The sequence below is a fragment of the Aotus nancymaae genome, unplaced genomic scaffold, assembly GCF_030222135.1.
Source record: "Aotus nancymaae isolate 86718 unplaced genomic scaffold, 86718_ANA_hifiasm-v0.15.2.pri h1tg000025l, whole genome shotgun sequence".
Classification (NCBI taxonomy): Eukaryota; Metazoa; Chordata; class Mammalia; order Primates; family Aotidae; genus Aotus; species Aotus nancymaae.
Window position 1 is genome coordinate 22,669,201 of NW_026988438.1, and position 21,375 is coordinate 22,690,575.

The window sequence follows — 21,375 nt, forward strand, 5'->3', positions numbered from 1 at the left end:
AAGATAGATTTAGACAGTTATGATTTCACCGAACAGTGAAGTAAGAGAAGAACAAAGGACTTGGTGAATGCAAGACAGTGATTATAGTGATTATAATGATTAACCATAAAAGTGAAACAGGGTAAAAAGCAAAGAAAGGATACAAACAGAGAAGGAACAATGAAAAAGTAATAGGATCAACAGGTCCCAGTGAGGCAAAAGACTTCAGGAGTTCAAGAATACTACAAGAAGTGAGCTGGAAAGATAGATGTACTGGTAGGAAAGTAGCAAGTCTGAAATAGATCACAAATGAACTCCAGAAATAGATAAGAGTGGTAAAGGCCGTAAAAAATGGAGAACAAAAGGAATAAGGGGGTAAGGTACTGAAAGAATCATCTAGATGAATACTGTAATCACCACATAGTAATAACTACAAATAGGGATTGAGATAAATGTAGTGGCAGATGACCACAAAAAGAAGTGGTTAGTGAGTTAGAATGATTAATATGAGTTAGGCTGATGCTGTGAGGATTTTTACAATCCAGACAGATAAACTGTATCAGTCTTATTGCTAAATATTAGGCTCCAGTGTGTCTTCCATATGTGATGATGCTATGACCCATCATAAAGCAGCTCATGTGCTTTCATGTCAACATATCTCTATTATCTGAAGCTAAGTGAACAGTGCCCTGAAGGATTTGGTTACACCATAAAATAAAACAAAATACCAAATATAGTTTGAATGTACAATCATGAACAAGGCATTCCACTTTAACCAAATGAATTGGTTAAAGTCAATTTCTATCAAAATAGCCACTCAAAAATTCTAGTTTAGAAAATACTTAGGATTATGGCTGTACAGAAAGGCCAGTTAAGTTTTAGAATTGAATTACAACATAATAATAGTCAAATTAGGAAAGATTTAAGAAAATATAGGAAGCATCATTAGGAAGAAAGTATCTAATTATAAATACGTTATGCTTGTTTATGCCACAATTGGAAGCAATATTAAGAGTTTTTCAATAAAGTCTAATAGTAAACTAAAAGTTTCTTTTCTGTTCAATTTAGCAAGCAAATTAACTCTAAATTCAGAGTACATATCTACCTGTTAAGATACGATTTTCCATGCTGAAAACCTAGTCTTCCTTTTTCAAAAGATGAAGATGTGATTTTGTCTGATGATGAGTGTAAAATCAAAGTTCTCAGATATGGCAAAACCCTCCTTTGTGCTAAGAGTGCCACCGACAGCCATGTGCTCCATGCCCACTGCCATGGATTAAGGCATCTACTCTGGAATCTTCCTGAACACTCCATACTCTTTGCTAAGCAAATCAGAAATACAATCTAATGTTGCAGTTGGTATGCTGTCTTGTGCCAACAGTATTACACTTGAGATATTATACCTCCTAAAGAATCCAGTCTACTTTAAATGATCTTGGAATAGAAACACATTAAAAACTTTCTGGGCAAGAATAAACTAATTAGGGTTCTATCTAACTTTCATGTTATCATATAGCATACTGAAGAGGCAATATGGCATTGGGGTTAAGAGTACGTACTACAGGAACCAGAATGCCTAGAATGGCTCTTAGCCAAGTTATTATAATTTTCTGTGTCTCAGTTTCCTGACTTATAAAATATAAATAATAATGTTAGTATCTCTTATAAAGCATGCTTTCTCTATGAGGGCAAATACGATTCTTGGGTTGGGGAGAAAGGCATGTGACAACAAATTTTATTATCTTTATGAACAAAAGCAAGGACATACAGACAGTACATTAGGAAACACGGGATATTTTTGAGGATATATTGTACTTTTCATGAAGGAAGAGTACAATCAGGGAAAAAAAAGGCTAAAAAGGCTCCTTGTGGGGCAATTGAAAAAAAAGGTTGGGAAGATTAAAGGAGGCAATATATGTAAAAGCATTTAACGATATGCCTGGCACATTGTATTGTTAGTTAAAAAGAGGTGTTTTGACTAAATGAAGAAAAAAGCAATGATTCTAAGTCTATCTAGAAATGCCAATTGGATGTCTTACAAGCTAAATTTAGATTTCAAAAGGGAATTCTGTGTTCTTAATACATAGTGACTTACGTGGAAGTGCAACAACTGATATGCAAGGAGTAGAATCATCAATACTCTGATCATCCTCAGAGGACAAACAAAGCCTTTTATGTGGAGGTTCAATACTATCTTCTGAGTCTATTTCATCCGCTTCTAATGGAAGAAAACAAACAAAAATCTCAAAAAATTCAAACCAATGAGGCAAAACAAAATCTCTAATAATGACTCTGTAACAATTTTCTTACCCATTAAAACAATCTTCTTACCAATTTGCTCATTTAAATAAACCTAGTTGTGCCAACAGGATTCAAAAGGACCCTGCCTTTCTATGCCTATTGGAGTATTCAACTTCTGAAGGTTTCCTGTAAGAGGTGTTTTAAACTTAAAAGAGAAGGGAAGCCCAGGAAAAACTGCTGTCTCTCGGCAGTAGAAGCAATATGTGCAGTGGCTTGGAGGTATGAGAAGCTTAAGGTATGTTCGGAAAATGTGATCTGCTGGTACACAAGTATATGAAATACGGCAGGAGGTGAGACTATGAGGAAAGCAGAAATGACTGGAGACCTATGGGCCAAATTAAAGAACCTGTACTATATTCTAAAAACCTTGGGAAGCTTTATGCTATTAAACATATCATGAATAATTTCATCAGCAGCTTGAAAGATGAATTATAGGTAGGAGAATGGTTAAAAGGCTATTGGATCTACCTGGATGAGAAATGAGAATCTAAACTAACAATGGAGGGCTTGAAACAGAGAGGATGCAATAGATTTTAAAAACATAATACTATCAGCAAGTCTTCAAATGGCGACGAGAGAAATAATTTATTCCCAACCACATTCATGGCCTGCATACTAAGTAATGAAATTCACAGAGAAAGAAAAAAGAGAACTAGGTTTAGGAAGTAAGTACAAGTAAGGACTGTTTGGGACATATGAAACTTAAGGTGCCTGTGAGAAGCACAGAGAAAGCTGAATAAAGACAGAATCTGAGTCATCTTTATAGCTAGGTGCTAGTTAAAATAATAAGTCTGAATTAAATAACCTATGAATTATGAGTAGAGTGAAAAGAGAAGACAGAACCAAGGTTGAGTAAAGATGAACCTAAAAGCACAATAAATGGCATAAATAAACAGCAAGTAGAGGAGTAACAACAAAGTTATCAGCTGGAAGGCTATTGAATCTTAATTCATTGCAGATCATCATATTAAGTCATATTCAAATGATTGTGTACAATTCTTTAACACAGGTTCTAACAAAAGAATCTATTTGCATTGAGGACTAACTCTACATTTTCTAATGTATTAAATATACTGCTGGCACCAATTAGTATTAAAAAAAGAGGTATACATTATAGTTATTCCCTCATTATCTCTGGGGGCTCAACAGATCTTATTTACAATATAGCAACAAGATTGACAAAGGCTAACACTTATGTTCAACTGAAAGAGATAATCTTGTTTTCTACTGTGTAGCCCATACTCATTTGGGCAATAGGGGTCAAAAGTGACATCAAATTCAGAAATTTTGCAAAGAGTCAGAATTATATATCTGCAAGTTCTCCTACCATTCTGAGGGCAGTGAAGAATGAGGTTCCCTTCTGTGTCCTGAGTCAAAGTCACAGAGTTCACAGTTTCTACTGTTACTGTGTCAGAATCCTCTTCCACTGTGCTCATACTCAAATCTATACAAGAACAGACTCCAGATTAGGATTTCAAAAATTATTCACAGATGTGAATATGAAGTATTCCCCTTAATATCCCCTGAAATACCACACACATTTATTTGGGCATCTGCCTATAGTGTTCTTCATGTAAAATTGCAATGAGAGTTCAGATTTCAAAAACTGCCTCCTTTCATAAATTTATACCCATCATTTAGAATAAGATAATCTGCAAGAATCTGATGGCTCTGATGAATTTTGAAAACCTACAACATTTATAATACTTTAAGAAAGATTTTTGCAACATCCAAAAAAAGACTGTCATATCGACAAAACTCTCACCACTTTTTGATTGTGTCATTATGGACACCTTTCCAGGTGCTTAACTTGGATTCATCAAAAATTTTATCTTGATTTAATAATTATTTTTCCAAAACATTTTTACAGGTATTTAAGCTCTATTATCTGAAAAATAGGAACACTAAATAACTCTTGCTATGTTCTTAATATTGAACAAGTGCATATATCCATCATTGACCAAACTGCAATTTTAAGAGATGAGTTAGGCCTTCTTTTGAAACAGGTACTTTCATTGTTCAAAGTATCCTTACCTGCTATTTTACACAAATATTATTTTCCTCTTGTTCAGACAGACAGAATAATTAGTCTCAGAATATAATACCTCATGGCTGGTGGGCAGGCAGGGGGAGGTATGAAACTGTAATCAATGGCCTGGTTGAAGTTTTCAGAAACACTCATAAGGTTTAAGGACGTTCCTGCCTCAATACTCACTTTTGGTTTTATCCACATGTCTTACCAACTAAATAATGCAGAAGACATAAACCCTGATATAATTTCTCAATGTTTATTAAACTTTTTTTTTTTTTTTTTAAGAGAAGGGGTCTTGCATTGTTGCCCAGGCTGGAGTGCAGAACTATTCAGAGGCACTACCTTAAGTGCACTAGAGCCTTGAACTCCTGAGCTTAAGTGATATTCCTGTCTTAGCCACCCAAGTAGCTGGGTACAGGTGTGTGCCAACATGCCTGGCTCTCTCTGGCTCCTATACACAAGATATTAGTCCATTCATATATTTTCCATTGAAGTGAATGTATTTTCCTTGGCACAAAAAAAATATTAACCTAAATATATTAACAATTACATGGGGAAGATCCAATAATTCATTAAAATTTTACTATACAAATTACTATTTGAAAAGGACATTATTCATTTTACGATGGTAATTATGCCATTCACAAAATAAAGGTAAATGGAAATCATGATCTAGTTTTGACAAATTTGCAAATCATGTGAGGTCTTTGCAACAAAGACTTACCTAGACAACAGATGGATCAGCTACAGCCCTTCCCACAGAATCAAGTTGCCTTCCCTTAGCCAGCAGCATCACTTTCATGTTATCCAGACTGTTTCTCCTCCATGTTCCGATCTCTGCAACACTCTGAAAAAGTAACAGCATTACACACAATAAAGCTTAGTAAGAAAAAATGGGTAGGACAGCAGTATGCTGATGACAGTCTAGACTTAAGCCTGTGTTATCTCAACTAGAAGAGTAAGACAAAACTAGAATTCTTTTTTAAGTAGAACTTTTGGAAATTGGCCACTAAAAGCGTTTCCCAATGAAGAAAGGACAGAAATGATGAATAAATATTAACAGGTAGTTTCTTAACCCACGTGGCTCTCATCAGGCAAACATTCTCTGGAAAAACAAAACAAAACAAACGAAACCAAAAAAGTTCAGCTATGCTAGTGGTTCTATGAACTACAGACCGTGGTACCATTATGTAACATGATGTGTATATCAACCAATATAGTATGATAAATATTACTAGTAACTATAGTTTTTCTTTATAATTATTAATCCCTCTGTTTTATCTTAAAGCATTAAAAATCATATAATACCCTATTCATTCAGAAAACACTTTTAAGATGACAAGTGAACAACCCTATCTAGTAATCTGTGGGAAAAAAAAAAGAAACCTTAAACAATCAGGCCAGAAAAGGCAAATTACAAGTAAGCTCTTGAAAGCAATGTGAAACTTTATGAAATATGAAATGGTTTTCAAAAGTTTCTTTCAGTAAGTTTCTCATCTTTATCCTCAAAGGCCAACAAAGGACAAAAAAAAAACAAAACAGTATTTGAGGTTCAAGGGGATGTTTTAGCAAAACTAGGGATTAAAATTTTAATTTTTGCAGCATTCTAATTAGATCCTCTTTGCATTTTCAGTGGAAAAGGCACAGATCCTGCTGGAGAAACTTCATAATCTATTAGATTTCATGTTTCATGTCATCATTTCTGAATCCATTAGTTTTTAAAAGGCTGGCCTGTTAGTAATACCTGTTGCAAAAGATGGGGAAAAGAAATGTAAAAAAGTCAAAAAAAAAAAAAAAAAAAAAAAGGTCAAAATCATCCATAAACTTTCCAAAAAATGATTTTTCACACTCTTTGGTGTAGTTCTTTCCAATCTCATCCCCCAATGCATGTGTCTGTGACTATAGTGTATCTTGCAATTTTATATCCTGTTTTTTAGAATTTGCTCAGATTGAAAAGTGTGAAGGAAACCAAGGGAGGCATCTAACACAAGTTTTTATTACTTGCAACTTATGCTGTACCAGGTGTGGTGGCTCACGCTTGTAATCCCAGCACTTTGGAAGGATGATCGTTTGAGCTCAGGAGTTTGAGAACGGCGTGAGAGTGAGATCTAGTCTCCACAAAGAAAACTAAAAAATTAGCCTTGTGTGGTGGTTTATGCCTGTAATCTCAGCTACTCAGAAGGCTACAGTAGGAGGATGGCTGCAGCCCAGGAAATCAAGATTGCAGTCTGAGTGACAGCAACAACCTGTCTCAAAAAATAAAACAACAAAAAATAAAATTTATGCTGCAATAAAAAGTGTGACATCATTTAACAGTTCTCCTATTACTGGACATTTATGTTGTTCCCAATTTTTAATTTCCTTAAAAATTAATAAATAAAAATCATTAGATCAAAGGAAATGACAAAATTTAGAATTCTTCAATCATACTGCAATTTATTTTCCCAAAACGTTGCACAAATTTAATCCCAATCATTGAAATCTAAACTCTACTCTTGGTAATCTTGCCAATAGTTGTGTTTTTTTAAAACTTCAAAGCAAAAAGCAGAATGCTTATTTGATAGGTGCAAAATGGTCACAGGTTTAGCATTTGAATGAAAATTGTTTAAAGACTCAAGTTAATCCAAAACTTTGGGAAAAAGAACCAGAATCCTGGCTCCTTTTTAATGTTCTGCAACTCCTTTTAGAGACTAGTGAATGATTCTATGCTACTCTGTAAATTAACAAGCTTATTTGTTCAATCAACAAATATATCCAAATACATTACACCTCTACTATATGCAGGTATTGGGAATACAGTCACTTTTTTTTTTGCTTTTGAGACAGAGTCTCACTCTTGTCACCCATGCTGGAGTGCAGTGCCGCTATCTTGGCTTACTGCACTCTGCCTCCGGGGTTCAAGCAATTCTTCTGCCTCAGCCTCCCAAGTAGCTGTGACTACAGTTGCACGCCACCCACCCAGCTTTTTGTTATTTTTTAGTAGAGACGGGGTTTCACCATGTTTGCCAGGCTGGTCTCGAACTCCTGACCTCAGGTGATCCACCTGCCTTGGCCTCCCAAAGTGCTGGGATTACAGGCATGAGCCATTGAGCCCATTCCCCTGTCATCTTAAACATGTTCTTGACTCACTATTTTTCCCCTATAGTCCGAGCTATATGGCTAGTACATTTATTAATATTTAGGCAACTCACCTAGTTTCACTTTTAATATGTAACACATTTACATGGTTAAAAATTCAAAGGTAATTTTTATTAATATTAATACTAATAAATATAAGATATAAGGTATCTATATGAAGATGTCAAGCTGATAAAAATATAAAACTAGAGTTCAACATGCCAGCGTTAGACCTACAAATGTTGAGTTAGTGGCATGCACACTGTTTTCAAAGATTTCTTAAAGGGTTAGAGAAGACAGCCTAGATTCCAGTTCTAGAACACTCCACTACATTTGGGAAGTCAAGCAAAGAAGAATGAGAAAGACCAGCTAGAGATGCAAGAGAAAAACTAAGAGGTGTTAACTAAGAAGCACAAGTGTTTTTTCAGTGAGCATTAAGTACCAACTGTGTTGAAAACTGCTGAGGATAAGATGATTGCAAAATGACTATGTAATCTGGCAATATGGAGAACAATTGGTGCCTTTAACAAAAGTAGTGTGGTGGTAGTAGTAGGGGCAGAAGCCTTATGGAAATATGTACAGACTTAGAAGTAGGAAAGAAAAGACAAGGCTGGGCGCCGTGGCTCACGTCTATAATCCCAGCACTTTGGGAGGCTGAGGTGGGTGGATCACGAGGTCAAGAGATCGAGACCATCCTGGTCAACATGGTGAAACCCCGTCTCTACTAAAAATACAAAAATTAGCTGGGCATGGTGGCGCGTGCCTGTAATCCCAGCTACTCAGGAGGCTGAGGCAGGAGAATTGCTTGAACCCAGGAGGCAGAGGTTGCGGTGAGCCGAGATTGCGCCATTGCACTCCAGCCTGGGTAACAAGAGCGAAACTCCGTATCAACAAAAAAAAAAAAAAAAAGGAAAAGACAAACTACAGATCCCTTTTTCAGTAGGTTTAGCTTTCAAATTGGAACAAAAGGATCAAGTGCAGTTAAGACAGTTGTTACACAGAATACATATGTATTCTGATGTTGGACAGAAATATTGGTGAATAAATCAAATTGTGATAGTAGGGTAAAAAGCTTAGTAATGCTTAACAACTTCTGGAATCCCTCCCCATTTGGTTTATCAGGAAAATTGCCAACTCTACTATCACCTTTTTGGTCCTTTTTGGAGTAAGAGAGTCATGTACCATATAATATTTTGGTCAACCATGAAGTGCATATATACTAAGTCTGTAAGAGTATACCACCATATTTTTTACTGCAACGTTTCTATATTTAGATATGTTTAGATACACAAATACTTGCCATTGTGTTAAAATCGTATTCAGTACAGTAACATGCTGTACATGTTTATTTTCTATGATGCCCACAAGAAATAACACAAAATGCATTTCTGAGAACTGTCATTAAGCAACACATGACTGCACATCATCAGCTCTTTTCCATTTTCCTTTGTAATGGGTTATACCATATGTACTATTTTTACACTAAAAATAAGATAGCATGGAAGAAAAATAAACACAATTTTAACAGCCATTTTAACTAAAGTGGCCTTTTGGCATGTTTCCATCATTTGCTGAGTATCTTTAAATAGGATACCTTAGTAAATTCAAGAAAAAAATATCTGAGGGTAACAGCAAATCCAAATGCAGTTAGGAAGACCATGGACGATCTGCTTGAGATTTCAAGAATTTTGAATACTTAGATATGGACGTTTTGTCTATTGGTATACAGTTTTATAAAAAAGGAATTAACTCAGCTTTATCATAGTTATTAGAAAGCTGTGCAAGAATTAGTTTTATCCATAGCTTTATCAGTGGAGAGTAGCTTATAGAAAGAACTATCAGGAATAGTTTTATCCACAGCTTTATCAGTGGCGAGTGGCTTACAGAAAGAACTATCAGATGTGTGTATATAGTTTTAACAGCCCTAATGCTTTGGCATTGCTGTTATTTATGCACACTGTATTTACAGCTTTGATAGCTTTAATTTTCTATATAGTCTATCATGTGTCTATCTGACAAACGTTGTTATATGCCTTGTTGGCATTTTCATTATAAATTTCAATAATTTTCAATTATTTATGCATAACTATGGAATTTGTTACACTGGGCTGAAAGTTGACAAGATTTTGGCCACCATTTGTAAATTTTCATTTAGATTCATCATGCATCTCAGAATCTTAAAAAAACAGTGGAAACATTTCTTAAAATCTGCTGTTTAACGTAGTTTTTAAAAGGCTGTCAGGCAGTTAACAGTGTGAACCAGATACTTTTTATAGATTGGTGAAGCATGTTTTCCGAGACCTAAAAAATAATGTATAAAATGAAATAGTGAATATGCAAAATTCCAGCTGACTTTTATTATATGAAAGTAATTTAAATGTGTACCTAATAAATTTTGAGTGGTTATTTGATAAATCACTAGAGAGGCGGTATGTTTCAACAGTTATTTAATGCTTTATGAAGAAATAATTATTTCTGGTTATTAAAACCTAATCATATGTTCTATATCAAGAATTATGGCTTTCTAAAATTATTTTAACTCTTAAAGCTTTAACTCATTGATGACTCAGAAACAAATTTTAGATAACTTAGGATAGTATTGTTCCTGTAACAATCTCAATGTGTTTTTTTGCAAGACTAAAATGTATTTGATTTTTCCTTAAATTTCAGATTTTGTTAGATGCCATTTAAAATAATGGTACAACATTCACTCCTTAGCAGCATTTTGTTTTTCAGACAAGCTAAAGTGGTTTTAATAAGACTGAGCAATATTTATATTACTTTTTAGAATTCTTTTTTTTTTTTTTTTGGAGACGGAGTCCTGCTCGTCACCCAGGCTTAAGTGCAGTGGCATGCACTTAAGCTCACTGCAACCTCTGCCTCCCAGGTTCAAGCGATTCTCCTATCTGGGCCTCCTGAGTAGCAGAGATTACAGGCACCTGCCACCACGCTCATCTGATTTTTGTACTTTTAGTAGAGATGGGGTTTCACCACGTTGGCCAGGCTAGTCTCGAACTCCTGACCTTAGGTGATCTGCCTGCCTCGGCCTCCAAAAATGCTGGGATTACAAGCGTGAGCCACCACATCTGGTCACTCTTTATTATTCTTTTAATCATTTTGAGTTTTTAAACATGTGGCATCTTTACCAAGTACACTGTAAGGTTTACTATTGATAGAACTGGTTGGGCTACAGTAAGGACTTGGGATAAGTAATTTCATTAATAATCACTACAAATGCTGCATGTTTTAGTTTATACAAACATAGAGAACACCTTCTGCCAAACACCAAAATTTATATATTACTTCTGGGCCATGAAAGTTGATAGCTTTATTTATGACTATTTACATTGTTATTTAGGTATGAAACAAAGCAGGAAAATATACACTAAGAATTATGTTTACAGAGGACTTCTTTAATGCATCATATTTCTTAAACATAAACATACTTTTATCATACTTGGTATTTTAAAAACCAAACAAAACAATTATACAATTGCAGGTTTGTACATGTTGTCAACTGCAAAAAACCATTCCAATGGCTTAAAAAAAACCACAAACCACACAACCTTAAGTGTGGTACAAAACTCCTATAATGGAGTTACTGTATCTTTATTACCATACAATCTTACATTACAGCTCCCAATGAAAAAGATAATCTAATATACTATAACCTGGAAGGACGAAAAGGGATAAGCATAAAGAAATAACTCTTGGATCTGTTATTTAAAACAGAATTCAATTAAAGACATGAGTCTTTTATTCTTCCTTTAGTATTGATGTAAAGTTCCTTTTTTTCTTTTTTTAAATTTTATTATTTTTTTTTATGTAAAGTTCTTATCCAATGGATTATCTTGGAGTGGTATTTCCATCAATTGAGTCTACCTATCATCCTGATTTTTCTGGGCATTTAAGTGTTGAATATCTTCAAAAACCAGAATCAAGGAATGAAGTGACCTTTGTTCCCAGTTTTGGGGCTCATTCTATAAACAGATGTACACCCATTTCCAAGTACAGTACACCTGTACAAGTATGAAAGAGTTTAGATGCTATTAGTGGCAATCATGAGAAGCACAGGAACCAACATTTGCTGACCCTAGATACTTGGAGCTGTGATTCTAAAATGGAACATGAGATGAGACTGCATGATAATAAAAACATTCTCTATTTTCATATACTCACTTTATACTGTGAAATCTTTGCAAGCTACACAACATATAGCACCACAATTTTATTAGGTGGGTTAAAGACTGAGAAACAACTGGGTGAGAAACAGTCTCTGGCATAATTCAACTAATAAGGCAGTAAGGACACAGTTTTCAGAGGTCTTTTTTCCCTGACCCATTCATATTCTTTTTGTGTGATTGCACGGCTTCTACCCATGTATCAGCATGCCTATCTTTACTGTTTTCACAATATTAAGATCATACTGTCACATCTTATTTGTACTTACTGCATCTGGAGCATTTTCCAATACTACTACTCTACATTTTGAATGGGTACATAGATCTAAATTTATCTAATCTGTACCTATTACTCAACATTTGTTTTTGAGGCTATGTTATTATAAAACTCCAAATGAACCATTGTATAACTTATTGTATAACTAATGCTTTAAAAAATACTTAAAAGAGTATTTGCATAGTAATATATAAGGAATTTGGAAGATATTTTTGTTCTGAAATAATGAAACTTTGCTAAGTAGAAAACCCAAGTGGAAGATAATAGGTAACAAATTCATACATCCTAAACATGGGTACCCACAGGGCTGTGAGACAACAGGTAAGGTCACAGAATAAGCGTAACATCTTCCTAAGTACCAATTCTATTCAAGATACGAATGGGAACACTACACACTTGAGGAAGATTGTTTTGTACTGCAGTGCCAGGCCCCTTGGGATTTGTTCCTCTACGTACTTTACGGAAAAGTTTGAGAAGCAGAGCCATAAATGAACATATGGCATATTCAATTAAGGTACCTAATTAATGTTTACTATGGCTTGGTTTTAAGATAGAAAAATATGACTACATATCATAAAAATGTCAATAGAGCTGTTAGTGGAATCTATTCTATTCTAGCAAGCTTTAATGCTTAAAATGTTGATTTCAATTACCAACTATTGAAAACAATGTCATTATTACTTGAACAAGGAGAATTACTTGATAGCATGGATCATTTTAAGGTGCAGCATTTCCTATCTGGTTTGACGATAAAATTGTATTGTTAATTAAAAAAGCAAAAATATTATCTTTCACCCTATGTATGGTTTAAGAGCTAATAATGTGTTATTGGTTACACTTTAAAGATTTCATCCATTCAAAACTGAGTACTTTCATACAAGGCACCATCAGAAGCTTACACAGTATCATCAGACACCTGTGATTTACAGTGAAGTTAATTTTTTTTTATTTTTAAAGCACATTTCCTCATTAGATACTAAAATATACACAGGCAGTTAAATAAACCTAATGAGCATTTCTGTTACATAACACCTGATAAGAAGTGAATGAATTAGCTTTGACCACTGGTGACTGGAAGAATGACCTAACAGTGTACATTTAATGATATTAAAAATGACATTTAAATATATGGGATGATAGAAAATTAAACTGTTCAAAATGAGCTCTCCAGTGTGCTTTTTCCTGACAACTTATTTCTAGTATTCAGTCATGGAATGGACGATCTTTCTACAAACTTGGCGGGGAGGAGGAAACGTGATACACAGGTTCCTCCTTTAAACTTACCTTTATAGAATCAAAGCAAACACAAAATGTTTGTGATTTCTATTACAGAAATTTTCTTCACAAAATGAAAGCATCAGCAAGATAAAGGGAGAAATGACATGAAAGCAAATAAATGCCACATACATTTGGTAACTATCTGTATTTTATCCTTAACACTTGGCAATTACTTTAATAAAAATCACTTAGTTTACAACTTTATTGTATCACCTTGTATCATTTAGAGGTATAAAAATCTTTTGGAGCTGAAACTGCAAAGGATTTAAAAGTATATCAATTCTTGGGAAATCCTTTCATATAGGAAATATATGATGGTAGTGAGCATAAAATGGACTATGAAAATGGAAACTCCATTTTGGAAAGGCATAATAACACCTCGGTGTTAAATACGCAGTCTCTACAAATGACATAAAAAAAGCAGAATGAACCCTTCCTAAACTTTGTTCCTTACTAAACTTTTGATGTCTTTGCAACAGACAGATATGCGTTTAATACAAGTGATGCAAGACGTCAATACACTTCTAAGCTCCCTCAATATTTTAACATCTATGTGCCAGGCAGTAAATCCTTAGGGAACACTTGTTCACATTAGCTCATTCATCCTCACAGGTGTTAATTTAAGCCAATACAGTTAATGAAGCATGGCAAAAGCAACTGTTTAAAATAATGAGATGTTATTTTCAGGACAGGTAAGTTTATTACACCATTAATAAAAATTAGGGTCTGTAGGTGTTGGAGAGATAAATGAGGCTAATAGGTAAGATTTTTTTGCAGAGAAGGTGAAGACAAGCTTTTTGTTGTTATTTAAATACTAAGTAGTGATATCAAACGAACCTTATAAGATACATACACTATCTCTTCACCTTTAAAGCACCCCTTGGGTGTAATGAGATAAGCACTGAAAAAAGAGATCTTTAAAAAAAGGACTACAGGACAGCTACCTACTTTTGATATGATTCTCTACTAGTAAACATTTCCCAGCCATGCTCTGTTTTCAAAGCTTAAGTCATACCCCCAAACTCTTGATTTCTTCCCCTCAAAATACTTCTAACACCTGAACACTCAGAGAAAAATGTTTATATCATGTATTCATATATAACTGCAAAGTATGAACTTAAAGTTCTAAGAAAGATGCAATGCCCAGTACTTACTGATTAAACGTTGATGAAGACAGGGCAATAGCATTTTGGCTCCACCATTAGCTCAACTGCAATCAATAAAGAGATTCACGCAGAATATGCAGGTGCTAAATCAGTCCCAAAAAGCGTATTTGGGGTGAGCCTATCAACTAAAATAGCAGGAAAAAAATTAGCTTGTTTGGTGGCATACAGAAGCACCTACTATTGGGAGTTAAAATGAGACAAAAATCACCACAAATCATGAAACGTATTTTTCACACCTATAACATAATGGTTTTTTCCAGACAGAATGAGGCTGGCTTTTGTGCTTTGTGTATGGAAGTAAAAAAAACTATTCCCACACCAAACTGGATTCTCTCAGCAAGACAACTTTTGTATGTTAAGAAATGTAGTTTTAACTAAATCTTAACAAGATTTGTAAATCCTAACCAAATACATGGAATCTTGTCTCTACTACAACATAAGAGCAAAAAGATTTTGTTGGATCGTCATAATCATTCTTTAAATGTAAAAAATGATAGTAAATTACCTAATTTGTTAAAATACAGTAATCCTCCAGAAAGTTACTCGAAATACAAATTTAAAACCAGCCTAAAAAAATTTGAAGTAATGAAAAAATATGAAAACCCTTACGAAATACCAGTAAGACTGCCTGTAAAACAAACAAACAAGCAACAACAAAAAGAAAACCCTTAACTGAAAAAGAAAGACGGATTTTGTAAAACTTTCAACGTAGGGAAAGAATATTTTCGTATTTGGACTGAAGCTTAAAAGCTACAAATGGTTTTCTCCCACGATTTAAAAACGCTGGTATAACTAATTTAAAATATTCCAAATGGCACAACTTTAAGCTCAAGACATGTAATATTAAAAAATTCTACAAAATATGCATTTTGTAGGACGTCCCAACAATCAGCCTCGCCTGTCAGAAAGGAGGCACACAAACAAAAATCAAATCTATGTACATTAAAAAGAGGTACACAAAAATGAATCGAGTTGCGAAAAAAGCTACTACACAAATTCAATGAGAGAAAGGGAGGAGTCCTGACTCATACTGTATACGATTATCCTTTTTCTTATCTACGCCGAATATTTTTATATAAAAACATATGCTCTATCATTCAACTGCACAGAAGGGCACTTGGCCACTTCTACTCTCAAATCTACTCTGGAGATTGTGGTAAAACACTTTACATACCTCCCTGAAGAAATTCTCAAAGCGAAGTCCATTTTAGAGGACAAAGTGGATTTAACAATTTTAAGAACTTTCTGGGATCTCGGCACAATAAGCCAACTACTCTTTACAGACGCATTTTCCGCGCTCCACCAGGACTCTGTCCCCGCGCCCCAGCTCACATCCCTTCTTTAAAGAGACTCAGACTGACAGAGGCGGTTCGGCCAGCTATCCCGATTCTCTCTGCCTGGGCCGTGAATCGCCAAGCAAGGATGAATCCCCGCAAAATTACAGAAGAATCTAAAGCGCAAACGAGGTAAAAGAACAACAAAAAAGCAAAGCGGGGAAGTTGGGTCGAGACCCGCCCCCACTCTCAACCCCACCCAAGCCTACCTCCTACGCTGCACCATACAACAAAACCGAAAAACGTAATAAAAATAAAAATTAAAAAAGGAACACCACGAGAAAGCAAAAAAGGCTTCCTTACTGTCCCCACTCCCTGTGGCCCAGTTCTCTACCCAACCTCCCGGCCCACCCCACCCCCCAGGGGTCCCGGCGCCATTTAGCTCCTCCGAAGCCGCCGCCATTTTCCGCCCCCGTCGGATCGCTGCTCTGCCTCTGCGGCCGCTCGCTTCCCTACTCTGCAGCCTGAGCCACGGGCGCCGCCCGTCCCTGAGAGGGAGGCCCTGGCCGGAACGTGCGGGGACGGCAGCTGCAACGTCAGGAAGGCCAGGCTCCGACCCCGCCCGCGGTGCCAGGGCGCCGGCAGCTAGCGCCAGCCGGCGGGAGCTAGCGGGCAGAAAGGGGGCCGGACAGGCTCCACTGGGCGGAGCGGCCCTGGCGGCGGTTGGGACCTGAAGGTTCCATCGCACTTACTTCCTGTTTTGGGTCCGGGCACTTTGGAAGAACCAGGATGGAGGCTCCAAAAAATACCAGGATGGAGGAAGCAGCCACGGGCGAGAGTGGCTGCAGCTGGAGTGAGCGAGCGCGACAAGCCACCGGAAACGGAGCTGCGGCCGCGCCCCACCCCCAGCTCCCCGCATGCTGCCCCTCCCGTTCGTGTGTCCCGCGGGTGGCGCCGTGCGCTGGCTGAACGCGTCACTTCCGGTTGTGTCGGCGCGCGAAAAAAGGTCTTGAAAGGTTTGGAACGTCGGTCCCACTCAGTGGGGATGATTGCTGTCTTCTTTCTGCTAGAATATCTCTGTAAAAAAGGTCCTTCTGCTTTGACGCAACTGTCGTTCCTCTGGTTCTGGGGATTTAGGCCCCGCGGGCCGATTTTATAGTTCCCTGTGGCTCCGAGCCGACGGAACCGCGGTGTGGAATGGAAGGAACCGGTGATCTCAGTGCTGAAGAAAGGGAGAGTGTGTTTTCGTACTTGATTTGCCTTGCCGCAGGGGCTTAAAATGAGATGTTATCTGGGCGTGTAAAGCAGTTCTGGATGAAATGTGCCCTCTGAGTGTGATCTCACTGTTATACTAGAAAGATGCTATTCTCTTGTGCCCAGTTCTTCTTAAAAGTACAGATGCTCCTTAGGTTGCAGCTGTATAAACCCATCCTAAATCGAAAATGCGTTTTAATACCTTTATTAACGAAAAGGATAAATAAGCTTTTGGATTCAGCAGTATGAGTCAGCATTTTTTTGAGTTCATATGTGTCGTGAATGTTTTACGTGTATTAAACTCATTTGGTGTTCATAAGTGCATCGCTACAGTTACTACAAATGAATCCCATTTGACACAGAAACCAAAGGGAAGTGAAGGAATGTGTCCAAGTCTGATTTCACCAAGTCGGTGGTGAAATCAGAATTGAAGCCTCAGCTCTAGAGACTGTGTTCTGAACTACCGGGTGGCAGCTCACAAAATACACTTTCGTTACATTCATATGAAAACAAATGATTACAGCCAGTTTACAAATGCTTTACTTTACTGGAGGATTGAGATGTTTGGCCAATGTTAAAAAATAAATGTCAGAAGCAGCATTTTCTTGTGTTGATAATTTTACTACTAATTTGTGGCATTCTGCCTTCTATTGGAGTTAAGCCGTATATCATTCCATTTTTTAATAAGTACATAATAACATTTATGTAAGCCAAACTATGAGACAGAATAGTATTGTGGTGTGGTCTCAGGCAGTCAAACCTGAATGTGAATATTGGCTCCATTTCTTAGTAGTGAATATAGCACTTCATTTTAGCTTCATTTACTTTAGAAAAGTAGGAGTAATAAGATCTACCTTCCAAAATATTGTTGACAACATATTTTATATAGAACCTGACATGTATTAAGCATTAAAAATGGAAACTAATAAACTCTAAAGCCAGAGAAGCAATACAACTACTGAAAGAGCAGTTATAATAAAATAAGTTACATATGAAAATTGTTGACATTAACATTGATAAGGTGGTTCCTAATTAGCCACATTTTTCATAAAACATTACCATATAGGATTCTTTTCGTTAAGGCACAAAATAGTGATATGTAAATTATGGTCCGGCTGTGCATTCTCTTCTGCAAAATTTTAGGTCAGCCTTCATGCTGCTGTTAATTCCCTAAATAAAGTCAAGTGCATCCTCATAACTAAATTCTCCCTTTCTGGTTGAGTTTCTTTTATAACTACATTTTTCTAAGTCAGCTGGTATGTATTTGGGGATGACAAGTGTATTTTAGTATTAGCTTAATACATAACCTAAAAAATATGTTAATCATAGTAATATCTCTCTCCCTTTAACCTGAATAGTCAATGTAAAGACTATCCGTAATACAACTTGATTCCTAGAGCAATTTTCTGCAGTTATACTTCTACGTTATCTGTACCTCACTACTTCATCAGTGTGTACTTAGGGAATGCATAAAGTTTTAAATGTTCTGTAGAAAAATCATGAGAAGTATTTCTATCCTAAACAATAATTATGAAAGTATTTACAGCATAGCTTGGTATTTACTGCATTTGCTAGTTATAATTGACTTTGTTGGACTCCACAGGTTTTATAACACTTTCATGAACTTCATCACTGATTGAATGCTGATGAAATTGCCTTTTTAATGGCAGATTGATATATTAATATGAAATATTTCAAATACTGAGAAGCAGGTTCTGTTGTTTCATGATTATCGTGCTAATTTATTTAAAAAAAGATGTTTATAAGCTTTTGTTTAAAGTAAAAGAAAAATATAATTGCTAAGTAATTTACTTTCTACACGGTCTCTGAGTCCTGTTCGTACAGCTGATGAGTATATACCGTAGGGCCTTCCATCTGGTGGGGATTGCTGTGCTAACAGAGGAATGAACAAACTGTTCCAGTTAAGCCTACACATCAGGCTTTACCAAACGGTCTCCTGACTCAGATTCTTACCGTAGGCTTTCCTCTGGGCCTTACAACACTCCATCTTACAATCCTTTCCCCACCCTGCATTTTTCTATGTGTGTCATCTCTGCAATCCTTTTAATTGTAAAAGGATGACCAGCCTGGTGACCACCTCTGTATATCCACTTCACTTTTTTCTTCTTTTATGGTCAGTCTTTGTTGAGGCCCATTGATGGAATATTAGCAAAAAAAAAGTGGTTCCTAACCAAGTTATGGGACTGGAGAGCTAAGGCTTCCAGTACTCCTGGCCAATAAGGCTAAAAATTTTTGTTCTTTTTTTGTAATTTTGGTGTGCAAAACAAAACAGTTCAGATACTTCACTAAAATGGGAGAATATCTGGACCCAGACTCAAAGACCTGTTCCTTTATAATCTAACATGGAAGAGAGAGGGACAATACATTAGTTAACTAAGCAATAATTGCCGTGTTTTGTAAGTTCTGAGAAAGGTACCACTTGGGTGCTCTGAAAGTCAACTTTTACATAGAGACTTCAGAGTAGGCCTTTCTAGGGAGATACTTAAGCAGAAAGGTGAAAATAAACAAGCATAGGAGGGGGTGCAACATGGCAAGGCATTTGTCCAACTAGTGCCTGAAAGCATATTTAGAGAAAGCAACTGGCTTGTGAAATGTTTATAAAATGGTGAAAGCACAGCACTACCAGGTGGTAGGCTATCCCTTGCAAAAGTTAGCTAAATTTCTCAAAAAACTTTATTGTGGTAAGAACACAACGTGACATCTGCCCTCTTAATAAAATTTTAAGTGTACAAAGCATTATAATTAACTATGGGTACAATGTTGTACAGCAGATCTCTAGAGCTTATTCATCTTGCTTGAAACTTTATGCCCACTGATTACTAACTCCCCATCCCCTCTCCCCACCCCAGGTAAACCACCATTCCACTCTTTGATTCTATGAATTTGACTATTTTAGATACTTAATATAAGTTAAATCATGTAGTATTTGTATTTCTGTGAAGTCCTCAAGGTTCATCCATTTTGTTGCATATTGCAGAATTTTCTTCTTTTTGAAGACTGAGTAGTATTCCTGTTTCTCCAAGACTAGAGCTCAGCGCATGTCCAGACATTGCTGAAATGGGCCATCTTCCCCCTTTGCCATGAACTTTGATTTGCCAGTATATGGCACAATACCTTAACTTAGCAGACATTTAAATGTTTGTTGATATTAAAGATAATTGTCTTAAGCCAGAAGACCTGGAGGCTAGCCATTTCTATTCTTTGGCAAGAACAGCTGACTACCAGAGATCACACAGTATTATTCCAGATAGTGTTGCTACTTGGAAAATTCTGGAATAAAACAAACAAATGTTACCTATTTTTCAAGTGGAAAGAGTTTATTTTAACACATCACAGGTTTGGTGTTACTCTAAACCTTATTGCGCAAGTCTTGTGCATCTAGGTGCAATATTTTAAGAATAGAAGCATGTCATTTTAGCCAGCAGATGTCCCTATTGTTCAGCAGGATTTTTTGTTCTTTCCCAAGTAGTAACTTCAACAGTAGACAGAAATTTTGGGGCCTTAATTGCTAATGATACGCTTTGGCAGACCAAGGGCAAGCCTGAACAGTAATAAAGCCAAAGGGATAAGGATTATACTTTGAAATCAAAATATGAGAACGCTCTCTAGCATTAAAAGACTTGTAGATTAATCCCCTTCCCCTTCTATTCACTGTATATTAATTCCTTTGGACAAAATACGCAGTGAAAGAGAAACAAGGAACTCCTATAATGTTTATAACTTTCAGGAATTTGCACATAGGTGATACGCTCATTCATTTCATTCAGCAGATCTTCCTGAGCACCTGCTTTGGGTTGAGCACTATTTTAGGCACATGAAATATGGAGAACAAGATAGACAAGATCCCTGCTCTCAAGGAGCACATATTCTAATGGAGGAGCTTAATTATAGTAGTATAGTGTATCTTTGTGCCAATCTTTTTTGGGTAAATTACTCACTAAATTACTGGCAACTGCCTATAAAACATGCTCATAATTAACAACTTAATGAGGGATGAAGGCAAAATATGAATCAAATTGATAGCAGGAGACAGACAAATTCCTAGGCAGATGAGACAGGTCCCGGTGAAACCTGACCTTCAAGCCAAAGACAGCCTGAAGCCTTAAAACCAGGCCACCAGTTCCAAGTAGAATCCAGTACCCAGAGTGAGAACTTCCTTGAAGCCTTTCAACAAATCAAATGATGCTTTTTCCAGGCCCACGGATGGACCAATCAGCACATACTTCCTCCCACCCATGGACCAGTTAACACACACATCCTCCATTCTGAGCCCATAAAATCCCTGGACTCATCCACAAGTCAGACTACCTCCCTGCAGATAGGAGCCATCCACTTTGGGTCTCCTCTCTGCCTAGAGCTGTTCTGTTACTCAGTGCAACTCTTCTCCACCTTGCTCACTCTCTGATTATCCACATAACCTCATGTTTCCTGGACACAGGACAAGAACTCAGGACCTCTGAATGGAGGGCATGAAAAGGGATGTAACACTTCCCTG

General features: G+C 36.5%; 1 protein-coding gene across 6 annotated transcripts in view; it reads right to left on the bottom strand.

Moving 5' to 3' along the window:
- DMTF1 (cyclin D binding myb like transcription factor 1) overlaps positions 1-16,472 on the bottom strand; it is a 44,558-nt gene extending 28,086 nt beyond the window's left edge. Inside the window, exons 1-5 of one of the 6 annotated variants that reach the window (XM_012440415.3) lie at positions 15,875-15,956; positions 14,320-14,456; positions 5,037-5,159; positions 3,608-3,724; positions 2,075-2,197 (exon numbers count right to left, since the gene is read on the bottom strand). In XM_012440415.3, the coding sequence (XP_012295838.2) occupies positions 2,075-2,197; positions 3,608-3,716 (232 nt within the window). In that variant the 5' untranslated portion in view covers positions 3,717-3,724; positions 5,037-5,159; positions 14,320-14,456; positions 15,875-15,956. The other 5 variants (XM_012440413.2, XM_012440412.2, XM_064380434.1 and 2 more) reach the window with 5 other exon arrangements.
- Positions 16,473-21,375: the final 4,903 nt, after the last annotated feature.